The following is a 12,524-nucleotide window of genomic DNA, read 5'->3' as shown; positions in this document are numbered from 1 at the left end:
CTGAATTTCCCTTCTGGGATAAATAAAGTATTTTTCATTTCATATATGCTAGCCATAGCAAGCATAAATAAGCCATAGCTAGCCATAGCTAGCATAAATGTATTAATCTAGTATATAGTTAGCTGATAAGTTAAATGCTAAATAAGCCGTAGCTAGCATATAAAAATGCTACCTACCTCAAATGTGATGCTGTGATATGATACAATTTCATTACATTACCCTCAATTCCCAGTTAGTTCCCTTAAATTCCCATTAATTCCCATAAATTCCATTAATTCCCATTATTCCCATGTAAAGTTTCCAATATGTAATATTTCCAAAATTCCCCAGCTTAACTTCCCATGTAAATTTACCAGAAATGTACTGGAAATTTACCGGGAATGTTCCGTCCCTTTGCAACCCTAGGTCTGACACCTCAGAACTCTGATCTTAGCATCACGGAGTCAGTACTGGATTACATCATGAGACAAACTACATCCAGAGAGAAGCTGTGGAAAGTTCCCCGAGATGCTGAACGACCAACCTGACAAACACTTTGAAAAACAAGTGCACCGAGGAGTACTGGGCGGTCTTGCCAAGTATTGATTTGAGGTGTTTTTCTGGTTGCTGCACTTTGTATGATGTTGATTGATAAATAAAATGATTCACAGGATAATTTTTGGAAGCATTCTCAGTTTGCTTTTAGTGCCTTAAAACTCTGTTCAGTACTGTGCATTAGAATAAAATGCTTGATTAGAAATTCTGGTGGGATTGTGACCAGCAGGGCTGCCAAGACTCGACTCTCTGCTTCTAATTCGACACTTAGTTATAAAAGCACCTATAAATATTCACATTGTGTGACTGATTTTTTTTTTTTTTGGCATTACTTAGTGCAGCTACCATTAAAAACAAAAAATAATAACTTGTCCCTTTTGCATATTTTTTTTCTCCTTAAAAGAAAATGGTTTCCATGGAGTTTCTCACCTGTAAATGTTTTCCAAGTAGAGGTTTATTTAAGTTTTTTTCTTTTGCTGCAAGCACAGATGGCAGATAAAGAAGAATCTAACTTTATGGACTAGGGGTGTAATGGTACACACAAGTCATGGTTCGGTATGTACCTCGGTATGGGGGTCACGGTTCGGTACGGGTTCGGTACAATGGGAAAAAAGCAACAAAAAGTCAGACATGTAAAACTAGCTTTTTTCATTTATTTTGAAAAGACTGCAAAACTAAAAACCAACTCCTGTTATAAAAAGTTAAAAATAAATAGAATAAAACATAAAACAAATGCATTAGGGTTCTAATAGCATTCATTCATTCTGTTCGTATAGGAAAAGAAAAAACACTTTCTTTTAGGTAACAGGTATATACTGAGACAGTCAGGTAGCACTTGCCAACTGGCAACTTTGGTAACATTATAAGAATGTTGTATTGCACAGTTAAATGTAAACAATGAAATAGTCTCACAATAGCAATATTTCCATACTGACAGAAGTCAAACAAAAAAAATCAAACAGTTCCGAAACTGAAAATCTACAAAAATAAGTAGTGTTTCAATTACTCCAGCCAAGGGCTAATACAAATATATACAGAACTGAATCGCATCATCAGGTGTGAAAATACAAAATGAATACACTACAAAATATAAAAAAAAATAAAATCTGTGCCTTTAGGAGCATCACATGTGCAATTAACTGAGTGTGTGAGGTCAACCATGGACCGCTTTAGAAGGTAATACTAAAGTGTCATTCAATTTTGAGGTTTTTCTTCAAAAAAAAATTAGTTTGTCTACGTTGTCTGAAGTGAGCAAACCCTCTCGCTGGGGACTGAGGTGGCAGGTACAGCCAGGTAACACTTTGCTAACATGGCAAGGTGAGGATAAAGAGACTCATGAGCCTTCCACCAGGCAAGCGGGCTGGAATCAACTGAGATGCAGTCCTTTGCCATGTAGGCATACACTTCATCCTTTGACTGCTGCATCCAATCTGGCTGGCTCCTCTGCTCTGTTCTAAAGAGGGGGCTAAAAAGTTCTGCCATGGCTGACTTCTTTGGTGGAGGGGAAGATGCTGCCTCAAACTGTGCTGTCATTGGAAATGAAGTCGCCTCTGATGAAGTTGATGAACTGGCCTCTGTAGTCTCTCTGGTCGCGTCCTGCAGTAAAAAATGGGGTAAAAAAAGTAATAATACGTGAGTTCAGAGTTCAACAATTCAAGTTAAGACATGAACTTTTAAAAATATGAAAAAATCATTCTTAGTGTAAAATGCATACATACCTGTTCAGCTCTGCTCAGGACCTCCGTGATGATGAGGTCTTCATAGACTTTTGTTTTTGGCAGGCAGGCTCCAGGTGGTGAAGTGTCTTGAACCTTGGATCCAAGGCAGTGCACTTGTGAAGGAGGTCCTGAAGCCCAGGGTCAGAATATCGTTGTTGCAGATTTTCTCTGATGGCATGCTTGATTTCCCTGATAGTAGGAGTGTCTTCATCATTTTGTTCCATAGATTTCAAGATCATTGTTTTTAGTGGTAAGATCATGGAAACTGATGGTGCTGTTTCAGTGCTCAGTATTGTGGTGATTGTCTTCAGAGGTTTCATGATCTCAACACGCTCTCTGCAACGCTCACCTCCTGATCAGTCAGATTCTGCGCTAAAATATGTGCAGCCACTGTGCTCCGATGGAAAAAAGAAACGGGTCTTCGGATTTTTCCCAGGAGTCGAGACACCTGGTTGACTGCCATAGCTTTCTGTGATGCTAAGTTTAAAGTATGGGCAAAGCATGCAATTTGTGGACCCAGTCCTGCTTCATTGACTGCATTAACAATGTTTTTTGCATTGTCTGTGGTTACTGCAATGGTTCTGGGCTTTTCAAGTTTCCACTCTGTTACTGCCTCTTGTAGCTTCTCAGTCAGGTGAGTGCTGGTGTGTTGTTCATATACTGGGTGTGTTGATAAAACTGGGCTTTTCATTTCCCACTCAGATGTGATGAAGTGGGCAGTAATGGTGAGGTAACTTTCAGTGGAACGGGAGGTCCACCCATCAGTTGTGAGTGCAACAGTTTGTGCAGCAGACAGCTCATACTCTACCTCTGCTCGTGCACGCTTGTAAATGGTAGGGACCACAGACTGGCTGATGTGCGCACGGGATGGGACATTGTAGCGTGGCTCAAGCACTTTGAGTAAATACTTGAAGCCGGGCTCCTCTACTACAGCATATGGACGCATAGATGTTGATATGTATATGCCAATTGCTTCTGTGATTTTGCTGGCCCTGTCTGTTTTCATGTCAAGAGGCTGCTTAAAAACAGCGGGGATCAGTTGTTGCACTCGCGTCTTTTTCCTTGCACCGGTGATTGGCAGGTCGGGGTGATGCCGTCTTATATGCGTTAGCATGTTTGATGTATTGCCAGAAGCATACCGCACCTCAGTGAAACAACACAGACAGACGATCTTTGTCCGGTCTACCACACGCGTGCCATCTCCGTTATACTGCACTGGGAAACCGAAGTGCTCCCATACGCGTGATCTAAATGAAGCTGGTGGCTCTTCTAACTCCACACTCGCCATTTTTCTTCTGCTGCGCCTGCTTATCCCGTAATGTTGGTTGCTGGCAGCTTTCAGGCTCATTACCGCCACCTGGATTGATGTGTAGCCTAAGCTTTTTAAAATAATCAGACGTATTCGTTGTGTGACTGCCTGCACCGAACCGTGACGGCCGAACCATGACGGGACGGGACAAATACAAATACAAATACCGTTACACCCCTTTATGGACTATTCATTGATTTATGGACAACTTATCTTAATTGCACTTAAGGTTTCTCTGAATTCAATGCATCTCTTGTAGCCTGAATATAAAAAAAAGCTCTACCCAAAATGTCTTATTTGCTAAACGTCTGCATGCCAGTAGACAACACAATTTACCGCTATTTTGTAAAATGTCTACTAGTGAGGTGGCTGTGCACACAGAAGCTTCTAGTCTCCACTCAGGTACTGTAGTTCAGCAGATCAGACAAGTGTGTGAACAAAAATAGATTTACCAAAATAAATACCAAATTACTGTATCTACATGGGCTGTTTTCTATCATCAAAGCACATCACATAAATGTCAATATTGCAGCCAGTCATATTTATTTAACTGTGGAAAGATATAATTATGATTAATATTTAATTAATTGTGCAGCCCAAAGCTAACTATAAACCATTTAGCAATTACAGCAAAGACAGATAAATAGCAGCAGGTAAACTCCGCTGTTCATGCTGCTGCACTGAAGAGAGCCATTGTAAAGTGGAGGAAAATGGGTGACCTATCCCTTTAAGGCAACACATTAGGTCTTGCATAAAACATGGGGACAAGGCTGACCTACATGCTGCAGAAACAAAATATGAACTTAAAAAAATATAATAAAAAAAAAAAATAACAGTTTGGCCCAGTTATTATTTTACCTCCTCATGGCTTTAAGACATTATTGACCCATATGAGGCACGCTTCATTTCTGAATGAACAACCTGTGATCTGATGCTAATGTGGTGGTAATAGAAGAGAAAGCATGAGGAATCTGCAGCTGCTCAGGTTTCTTTATGGCCTATCTGCTTAATGAGAGAGTACGCTGTGAGAAAGTGGGGGACTCAGTGGAGAATAAATGAGTCAGACTGAAACCCACGGTGACTTAAGTATATTGTGTACACCCAACTGCATTGCTATTGCTTAGCAACAAACTAATCACCCCCTCAAACAATCAGAAATTTGTTCCCCCTGCATTAACGTCCCCCGAGGAAAACAACACCTTGAAAGAACAAGTGTGGATAATTACACAGCAGCAATATAAACATGTTGTTGCGTCAGAGGTGTTTTTCTTCGACTCACCTTTGAGTTGTCTGTTCATCCATGACCAGAGAGATGTAGCCCTCGATCAGGGAGAAGGAGAAAAAGCGGATGTGGCTGGAGTCTTCGCCGGATGCTCCAGGCTCTTTTGGCCTGAGAAAAAAGAAACACAACACAGTTTTTGATTTTAGAGTTTTTCACCAATGTCCAGTCAAGTTTCAGATGTTTTCATTTTATAAAGGTAGTTTTTGGTGGCTGATAACAAATACAAAACTGTATTCTGTAGCAGCAAAGAACAGATTATCTCTATATATTTCATGACACAGTTGTTTTGTTTGTTTTTTTACCAGGGGGCATAAAAAAACTGAACAGTAAAGTCTACAGCTTGCAGCTCATTCAGAAAGCCAGCGTGTCCCTGCTAATGAACAAGAAACACAAAAAACAGCTGAGTGATGGAGATGTCATCAGTAATGCTGCACGTATAGATTTTACATTAACAATGGCCATTTTCTTGGGTGTCCCAGTCAGCCATGTCGGTGAAAAAATACCCAGTGCCAAAGCCCTCGATCTGACTCATCGAAGGGGCAAGAAGCCGTTGTTAATTCCTCAGCTGTAAAGGCAAACATTTTGTTTTTTACTACAGCAACTAATGTTGCTGTAGCAAATACTGTACAGAACATGCTCCCAAAAACACATGCAGAAATGCACATTAATAGATTGTTTCTTGCTGTCGTCTCAATATCTTAAAAGGTTGCTCCTACTTTTTAGTATTCAAAAATGGTTCATAAGGATGATGACGACAACACTGACATTGCATCGACGTCCATATTTGAGTAAACGCCTTGTATTTTTTATTTTTTTTCCCAAAGGCTTCACTTCAATGCAACAAATGTTTTTCTTCCCGATCACTATGTAACTCTTGTGTCATGATGTCATCAGATTTTTGGCTTCGGTTTCTGGTCGACAGCTGTGGAAAAAGATGCCTCACCTGCGCCAGAATTAGCTTGATTAGGTTTAGCTTTAAAAGCATGGGAGTACTACAGTTTATCACAAAACATACCTCACATGATACATGAGTGCCAGTAGAGACAACACAGTGACACTATTCTTAAAGATGCAGCCCCAGAAAAGGTAAAGAAAGTTTTTGCTATTGATTCATATATAGAGCTGGTAGCTGCTAAATACATTAATAAAACAACAACAACAAAACTACTACACTAACTTCTTGAGGTGTGGCAAAGCTCTTCCAGAGCGAGTAGAATTACTATTTAACAGTTTTTACAGGTTCCCCATGATGAGTAAACTGACCTTCATGTGTAGAAATAGTGGACACTTCTTTAAAGAGGCATTCTAGAGAACCTCTACACTTTATTAGAGTAATATAAAAAGATGATGTCCTCCAGTCTTTAGTTTTCAGCTCAGTTTTAAGTTGAATGCTGGCAACACATAAAAAGGCCTTTGTCAGTAACCGGTTTGAAAATAAAGAGACTTACCCTCCAGAGTAAAACATGACGTCCATGAGCAGGGTGGCTACAGAGGGCAGTGTGTCTGGGTCCAAACTGGTCACACAGAACATGTTGCTGGGACTAGATAAGGGGTGAATGATGGGACGGGGCACTGAAAAACAAAAAATGACAGAATACACAAGGGCTTAGAGGCATTATCAAAACTCTACATGGCAATAATGTCCCTCATTACACTTCAATTTATCAGTGTTTGAACGACTTAAACTGTCTGCTGGGTTAAAAGTGGAGCTTGAGAACTGCAGTTTTTGCAGTTTAATTAATAAATTGGAACAGACCTGTGTGCAGCTGCTCATTTTCATATGATTTCTGAAAAATAGAACTATATCAACTGGTGCTTACAGCACAAGAACTACTGAGGAATATAACGCGAACAAGTTAGCTGCTGTTTTTAGACGATCTGTGATGTTGTGATATAAAAACTGTTGTTTGCACTCGACTTTTTGCACATCTGTTTGAACAAGAGGCCACACCAACGATTTCTTTAACATTTTGCTGATTAGTTTGGCGTAGAGCCCGAGTAAACATTCAGTAAACATAGCCTAAATGCTAAATATAAGTTAAACGTAGCAGGTTCACTGAGTTCAAAGCTGTGAAAACATGCACAATTGACCATTCAACCTTGACACTGCTGTCTTATATGAATCCATCTAGCAAAAATTAGACTGAACTTCATTATATAACATCCAACATTCCAGGTTATAGCAAAGTTCAGCAGACAGTGTATATTTGGTAAAGTGGGAAAAGACTTCTACTGCAGGAAGAAAGCATAAAAAAGCCTTACTTCTAGACATAAAGACACGCTAACTTGCTTTTGTCAACACCTACCGAGTTTTGGCTTTACGAAGCCATTGGTGACTCCCAGATTGTGAGCAGCAACAGTCTCTCCATTGACCACCCGAAGCAAAGTGAATTCGGAAGACAGTGTGTGCATGACCATGGGCAGGTCTCGCTCTCGAACCTAAGGACGACGACATGGATGAGGTGAGTTGAGAGGAGATGTTAATTAAAACAGTGAAGAAATGAAAACATCTGATGGGAAATGCCGACAGCAAGTTACTTTATAATAAAATGCTGTTAATGATTTTTTTTTTTTTTACTGTATGCGGATTCATCTGCTAATGACCAGAAAAAGGGTTTGGACTGTTTATATTCAGCCAGATTTGCAAAATGTTAAAACAACTCTGCAAGTTTGAGGAAACGCAAATTGTATTATTTGCTTTTAGCACGGCTTGTACCCGAGTTTCATGTAAGTGGACCAAAAGAAACTCGTATTTCTGCTTGTGATGTATTTCTTCATGTGTCAATGCTGAAAGCTAGTTTCAAGGCCAGAGGCTGTTTACGGCCACATGCAGCTAATCGAGGGCTTTGCCTTCAGGCTTGGGTCTCTTTTTACAACCAGCACAAAGCCTGCATACAGTACAGCTGATCAACATAGCAAAGCAAGCGTATTAGTGTAGTTTCTCTCAAAAACAGATGCTGTACAACGTAAAGAAGAGAAAGAAGCAAGTGGAAACAAGTAAATTTCGATTAAAAATGAATAAATAACTGAATTAAAATAAAATGTAAATAGATCAATAAAGACAGGAAGTTTCCATGTTGCTTTAAACTGCTCTAAAGTCAATAGAAAAATTGAGTAGAATAGAGGAATTAATTGGTCAAAGTCACAAGAAAACAGGAGACGGGCTGCATTTAATCAAGTTCCTTAAAAGCCTTTTGTATTTTCTGATCCTTGCTTAACCGCATTAAGAGTGGCGCACGTAAGCATGTAGCTGTGAACACGTCACGCGTACGAGTGGAAGCTGAAGGTAAAAAGGTCAACAGAGACATTGAGATTTATCCTCAGGGAATTGTTAACATTCACAACAAAATTCAAAGATATTAGTTTTGAGGATATCTCATCTTGAAGAAGAGTAGTGACAGCAGTGGTGGAGAAAGGTTGCCAAAACCATTATGATCTTTGTGTGGGAGCAGCGAATATATTTATATATATACTTTCAATGGCAATCTAGCCTGCAGCAGAGACATTATAAAGGAAAGAGACTCGCCTCTTTAGGTAGCTTGAATAGAAATCTATGGTGGAGTTCTGTAATGCCAGAGATAGTGGTTGTGTAATGCATGTCCTGCCTTTTCCCTCGTAAAGCCAATTTGTTTGTTTTATAACAGCCAAACCGGGAAATGTCAAACCAATCATATTGTCGCACTGCAGAAGTATAGAACGTAGAAAAAAAAAGGTAAACTTTATTTTAGGGCAAAAAGCTGCTTTCATTCATTTATAAAGGGACCTGGTCTTGTTAGGCCAAAGAACATGCCTGGTGGTGTAAACAACATGGCTGCTGAGTGGTACAACTTGTCTATTAGGACTTTGCCTGGACCACAGTGTTAGAAACAGAAGAATAGACCAAAGAATAAAAAATATTGAAGTGTGTTTTTCCTCAACTTCAAAATACTAAAAAACATCTGCGCATCAAAACGTGTGACAGGTTTATCAGAACATTTCCTGCTGCTTCAGCCTGAATGACTTAAGCTGATGAAACCTGCTAAATGTACTTTAATTTAAAGTGCTATATGAATTAAATATTTAAATATAAAGAACAAGCTGGAAACATTGTTCTCCCTTTCCAGAGGTCCAGATTTATTCCATCCATCCATTATCTATACACCGCTTCATCCTCACTAGGGTCGCGAGGGGGCTGGAGTCTATCCCAGCCGACTTAGGGTGAAGGCAGGCAGGGGACACCCTGGACAGGTCGCCAGTCCATCGCAGGGCCACACTTAGAGACAGACAACCAAGCACACTCACATTCACACCTACGGACAATTTAGAATCACCAATTAACCTCAACATGTTTTTGGATGGTGTGGGAGGAAGCCGGAGAACCCGGAGAGAACCCACGCTGCACGGGGAGAACATGCAAACATGCAAACAAACAAAACTGCAAAAACAGAAACAACCATTGGAATTTCAACTTGTAAAGGTCCTTGAACTAATAATGTATAATGTGGGAAAACATTTAAAATATTTGCCAAAATTAAACAGCTCGAAGCAACCAGATTCTACCGAAAATAAAAAAAAATTCTGTGCTCTTTGATGCAACCAAAAAGCCTTGAGTGACTCAGTTGTGACCAACAGTCATGAAGCAAAAATTCAGGGAGTTTTCAGCTGAACTGCAGGATGTGTTTACACAGAGCAGAGAGGAGACAAGTACAGACACAAACTTAAAATGTAAGCAGGAAAATATCCTTATCATGCAGAGTCACCACTTTTTTTTCTAATACTGGTAACACCTTTGGGTACCTGGAAAAATTTACATATTGATTCCAGATTTTTGCATGTTTTGTAAAATAAAGAAATTTAGGTTTTCTTTTTTCCCCCCTTTCTTTCTTTCTTTCTTTCTTTTTTATTAGGATTAATGGCATTACAAAAGTGTCACACAGCACATTGCTGAGTTCTTTCTACTTCTTGTCATAGTCGTGCTTTTTCTTGGTGGCGCAGGAACTTCATATTGAAATCAAAAATGATCCCATACTGAGTAAAAACCGTCATAGGATTTGAACCCCCCCCCCAAAAAACCCCAGAAGCTGCTTCGGAGTTTAGAGGATTAAATGACAACTATATTTCAAAATATCAATAACACAGCCGACAGAAAGCTGCTTATGTTTTGCAACAACGATAAAGGCTTTTTAATTTGGTTGTCATATTCCATCAAATATAATGGAGCTGTGTAAATTGACAAGGGAATTATTGTTTTGATGCAACTCAAAATATGAAGCCTCTTTCTGTCATCTCCAATACAAAGTTGATCTCTGAAGCTGGTAAAAAAAACAACTACATTTGAGTGTAACAGAGCTGCAGTTGCTTGTTAGATTCCAGTGTGTTGCTCCTCAGACTCGCACAGGAAAGTTCTGGCTCAGCCTAAATGAGTGCATTAAACATTTGGGTCAGGCTTTACTGCTTTATGTAACCCAAAAAATCCTAACAATGAAAAAACAACCGCATATCTTAAGCTGGTCTGTCTTCCTGTCTGCTCAGAGGTTCGGTAACGCAACCCAGCGCCATGTGAGACAAGGACAGGGGAAGAAGATGGCTGGAGGGCGTGGATGACGGGGTCAGGGCAGTGTTTTTCTTTTACTTTTTTGCGTCTTTTCATCTGACACACAATTAAGAGTGTGGGAAGGAGGCAGCCAGTGTCGAGACAGGAAACAAGCCCAAGTATGATACCTTGAATTCCAGCAAGAGGCTGAGCTGCTGATCCCCTTTACGCAACAGATTATCAACGTCGACCCAGGTTTTGTTTTTTTTTCCCTCTTTCGTTTTCATAAACATGCTGGAGCTGGTCAGCAGACCTTGTTTTTCCACTAAAGCAAGGCAATAAAAAAGGACTCCCTGTGGCCAGAAAGGCTGACTGAATATTTCTCTATGAGAGAGGATTTCTTCCTAAATCAAAAAGAAGTGGAAGGTTGTGCAAGGTACAAGGTACACTATATCCAAGGTTATTGCTTTTTTATGTCAGGCGCAGTGGATGTAAACAATCGTGCTGCCAGTAGTTGCATAATAGAGAAATAATGCAACATATAAAGTATGTTGTGAAGCCGAGGACTGTAATACATAAAAGAAAAGGGTCAGGCCTTGTGAGGTCAGCATCTTCTCCTTCTCCTATAATTGCTGCCACGACACCAGCAGCACAGCTTGAATACATGTCAGGTAAAAAGCATCACAATGATGCTTCCAATGAACGTGCAATTCAACAACTTAAAGGTGGGTTAAACAGCAGCAAGTGTTAATATCATTTCCGTACTTGTCACTGTTGAAATCTCTGAGTGACTGGAGGTTAATGATACTAAAAACATATGATTTAGTAAGTATTACTTCAAATTTCAGATTTAGCTTTACAAGTTCTGGTGTAAGAATGTTAAGTCTTTTTCAGCATCAGTTTGCTGTCAAGAGCCCAGCAGTGGAAAAAAAATTGGATCCTTTACTTAAGTAAGAATATGAATTCAGTAATGTAAACATACTTGATTACAGGTCAGCATCCTGCATGAAAATTCCTACTTATATAAAAGTAAATAGCAGCAGAATATAGTATAAAGTCCTGGTTTGGTCTGCCTGAATAATATAATATTACATATGACATCATTCGATTATTAACAGTGAAGCATGAGTTTGTCAGTGGCATGTTACTGTAAAGCTGCTTCAGGTGGCGCTGGTTTAAACTACTTCATATCCAGATTTATGTACAGGGAAAGCAGACAAGTCTGAGGGTTTGTCACATGAATAACACTCTGAACTCCAAAACCTGCTCACAGGTTTGAAAGGCAAATTATCTTTGAAAAATAACCAAAATTATTCAATTTGTCAAAGCCAGAAACTGTAAAAGCAGAAAGAATTGTTGGATTTTCTGACAGTCCTAGAACTAATCCTGAATTCCGCACAGTTTTGTGGTAAAAAATAACCAAATCTATCCTTAAAAGTGTGATATTTTATCAAAATCATTTTATTCTACATGTGCCATTTCAAAATATGCCAAAAAGAAACTAATCACATAATCAAAAAAATAAAAAATAAAATTTAAAAAAAGCCTTAACATTCTGCACTCCTGGATCCAACTGTGAAGCCATTAGTGACTCAGCTGTGACGAACAGCCATGTGATAGAAATTTAGGGACTTTTCAGCTGAACTGCAGGCTGTGTTTAGTATACTGAGTCACCATTTTTTCCCCCCTCAGTACTGGTAACACCTGCAGACACTTGGAAAAATGCTGCACATGTTGATTCTAGGGTTTTTCAAATAATGTGAAATAAATAATCAAACAAATGTATGTTTTGTTTATTCTTTTTTATGATTGATGGCATTATAACTGAGTCACACTGCACAAAAAACATTTCTGAGTTCTCTCTACTTCTAGTCATGGTTGTGCTGGTTCCATGGAGGTGCAGGACTTTATATTTCAGTAAAGAAAATAAGCCCACACAAAATTAAAATAAGACAGGAGTAGAAAACAGGGTTTAGAGGATTAATGGGAGAGGAAAGAAGAACAGTTCTCTTGTCAGGGAGACATTGGATCATTGGATGGTAAATGAAATGAAACCAAGTGAGAAGTTTAGAGGAAAAGTCTATCTTTGGCGAACTTATTACTGACTGCACACTGCTTTTTGTAAGAAGCCAAAAAGACTGGAAAACACTGGTTTAATTTTGAATTATG

At 39.3% G+C, this 12,524-nt stretch overlaps 1 protein-coding gene across 2 annotated transcripts in view; it reads right to left on the bottom strand.

Moving 5' to 3' along the window:
• The window catches only part of castor2 (cytosolic arginine sensor for mTORC1 subunit 2), a 32,521-nt gene that overhangs the window by 8,233 nt on the left and 11,764 nt on the right, over window positions 1-12,524 (bottom strand). Inside the window, exons 4-8 of one of the 2 annotated variants that reach the window (XM_008293785.1) lie at window positions 7,150-7,282; window positions 6,292-6,415; window positions 4,841-4,951; window positions 2,253-2,380; window positions 1,268-2,130 (exon numbers count right to left, since the gene is read on the bottom strand). In XM_008293785.1, the coding sequence (XP_008292007.1) occupies window positions 2,293-2,380; window positions 4,841-4,951; window positions 6,292-6,415; window positions 7,150-7,282 (456 nt within the window). In that variant the 3' untranslated portion in view covers window positions 1,268-2,130; window positions 2,253-2,292. Of the gene's footprint in view, window positions 1-1,267; window positions 2,131-2,252; window positions 2,381-4,840; window positions 4,952-6,291; window positions 6,416-7,149; window positions 7,283-12,524 lie in introns of those variants that run through there. The other variant, XM_008293784.1, reaches the window with a different exon arrangement.

The sequence above is a fragment of the Stegastes partitus genome, unplaced genomic scaffold, assembly GCF_000690725.1.
Source record: "Stegastes partitus isolate 25-593 unplaced genomic scaffold, Stegastes_partitus-1.0.2 Scaffold912, whole genome shotgun sequence".
Lineage (NCBI taxonomy): Eukaryota > Metazoa > Chordata > Actinopteri > Pomacentridae > Stegastes > Stegastes partitus.
This window is presented reverse-complemented; position numbering and strand designations above follow the sequence as displayed.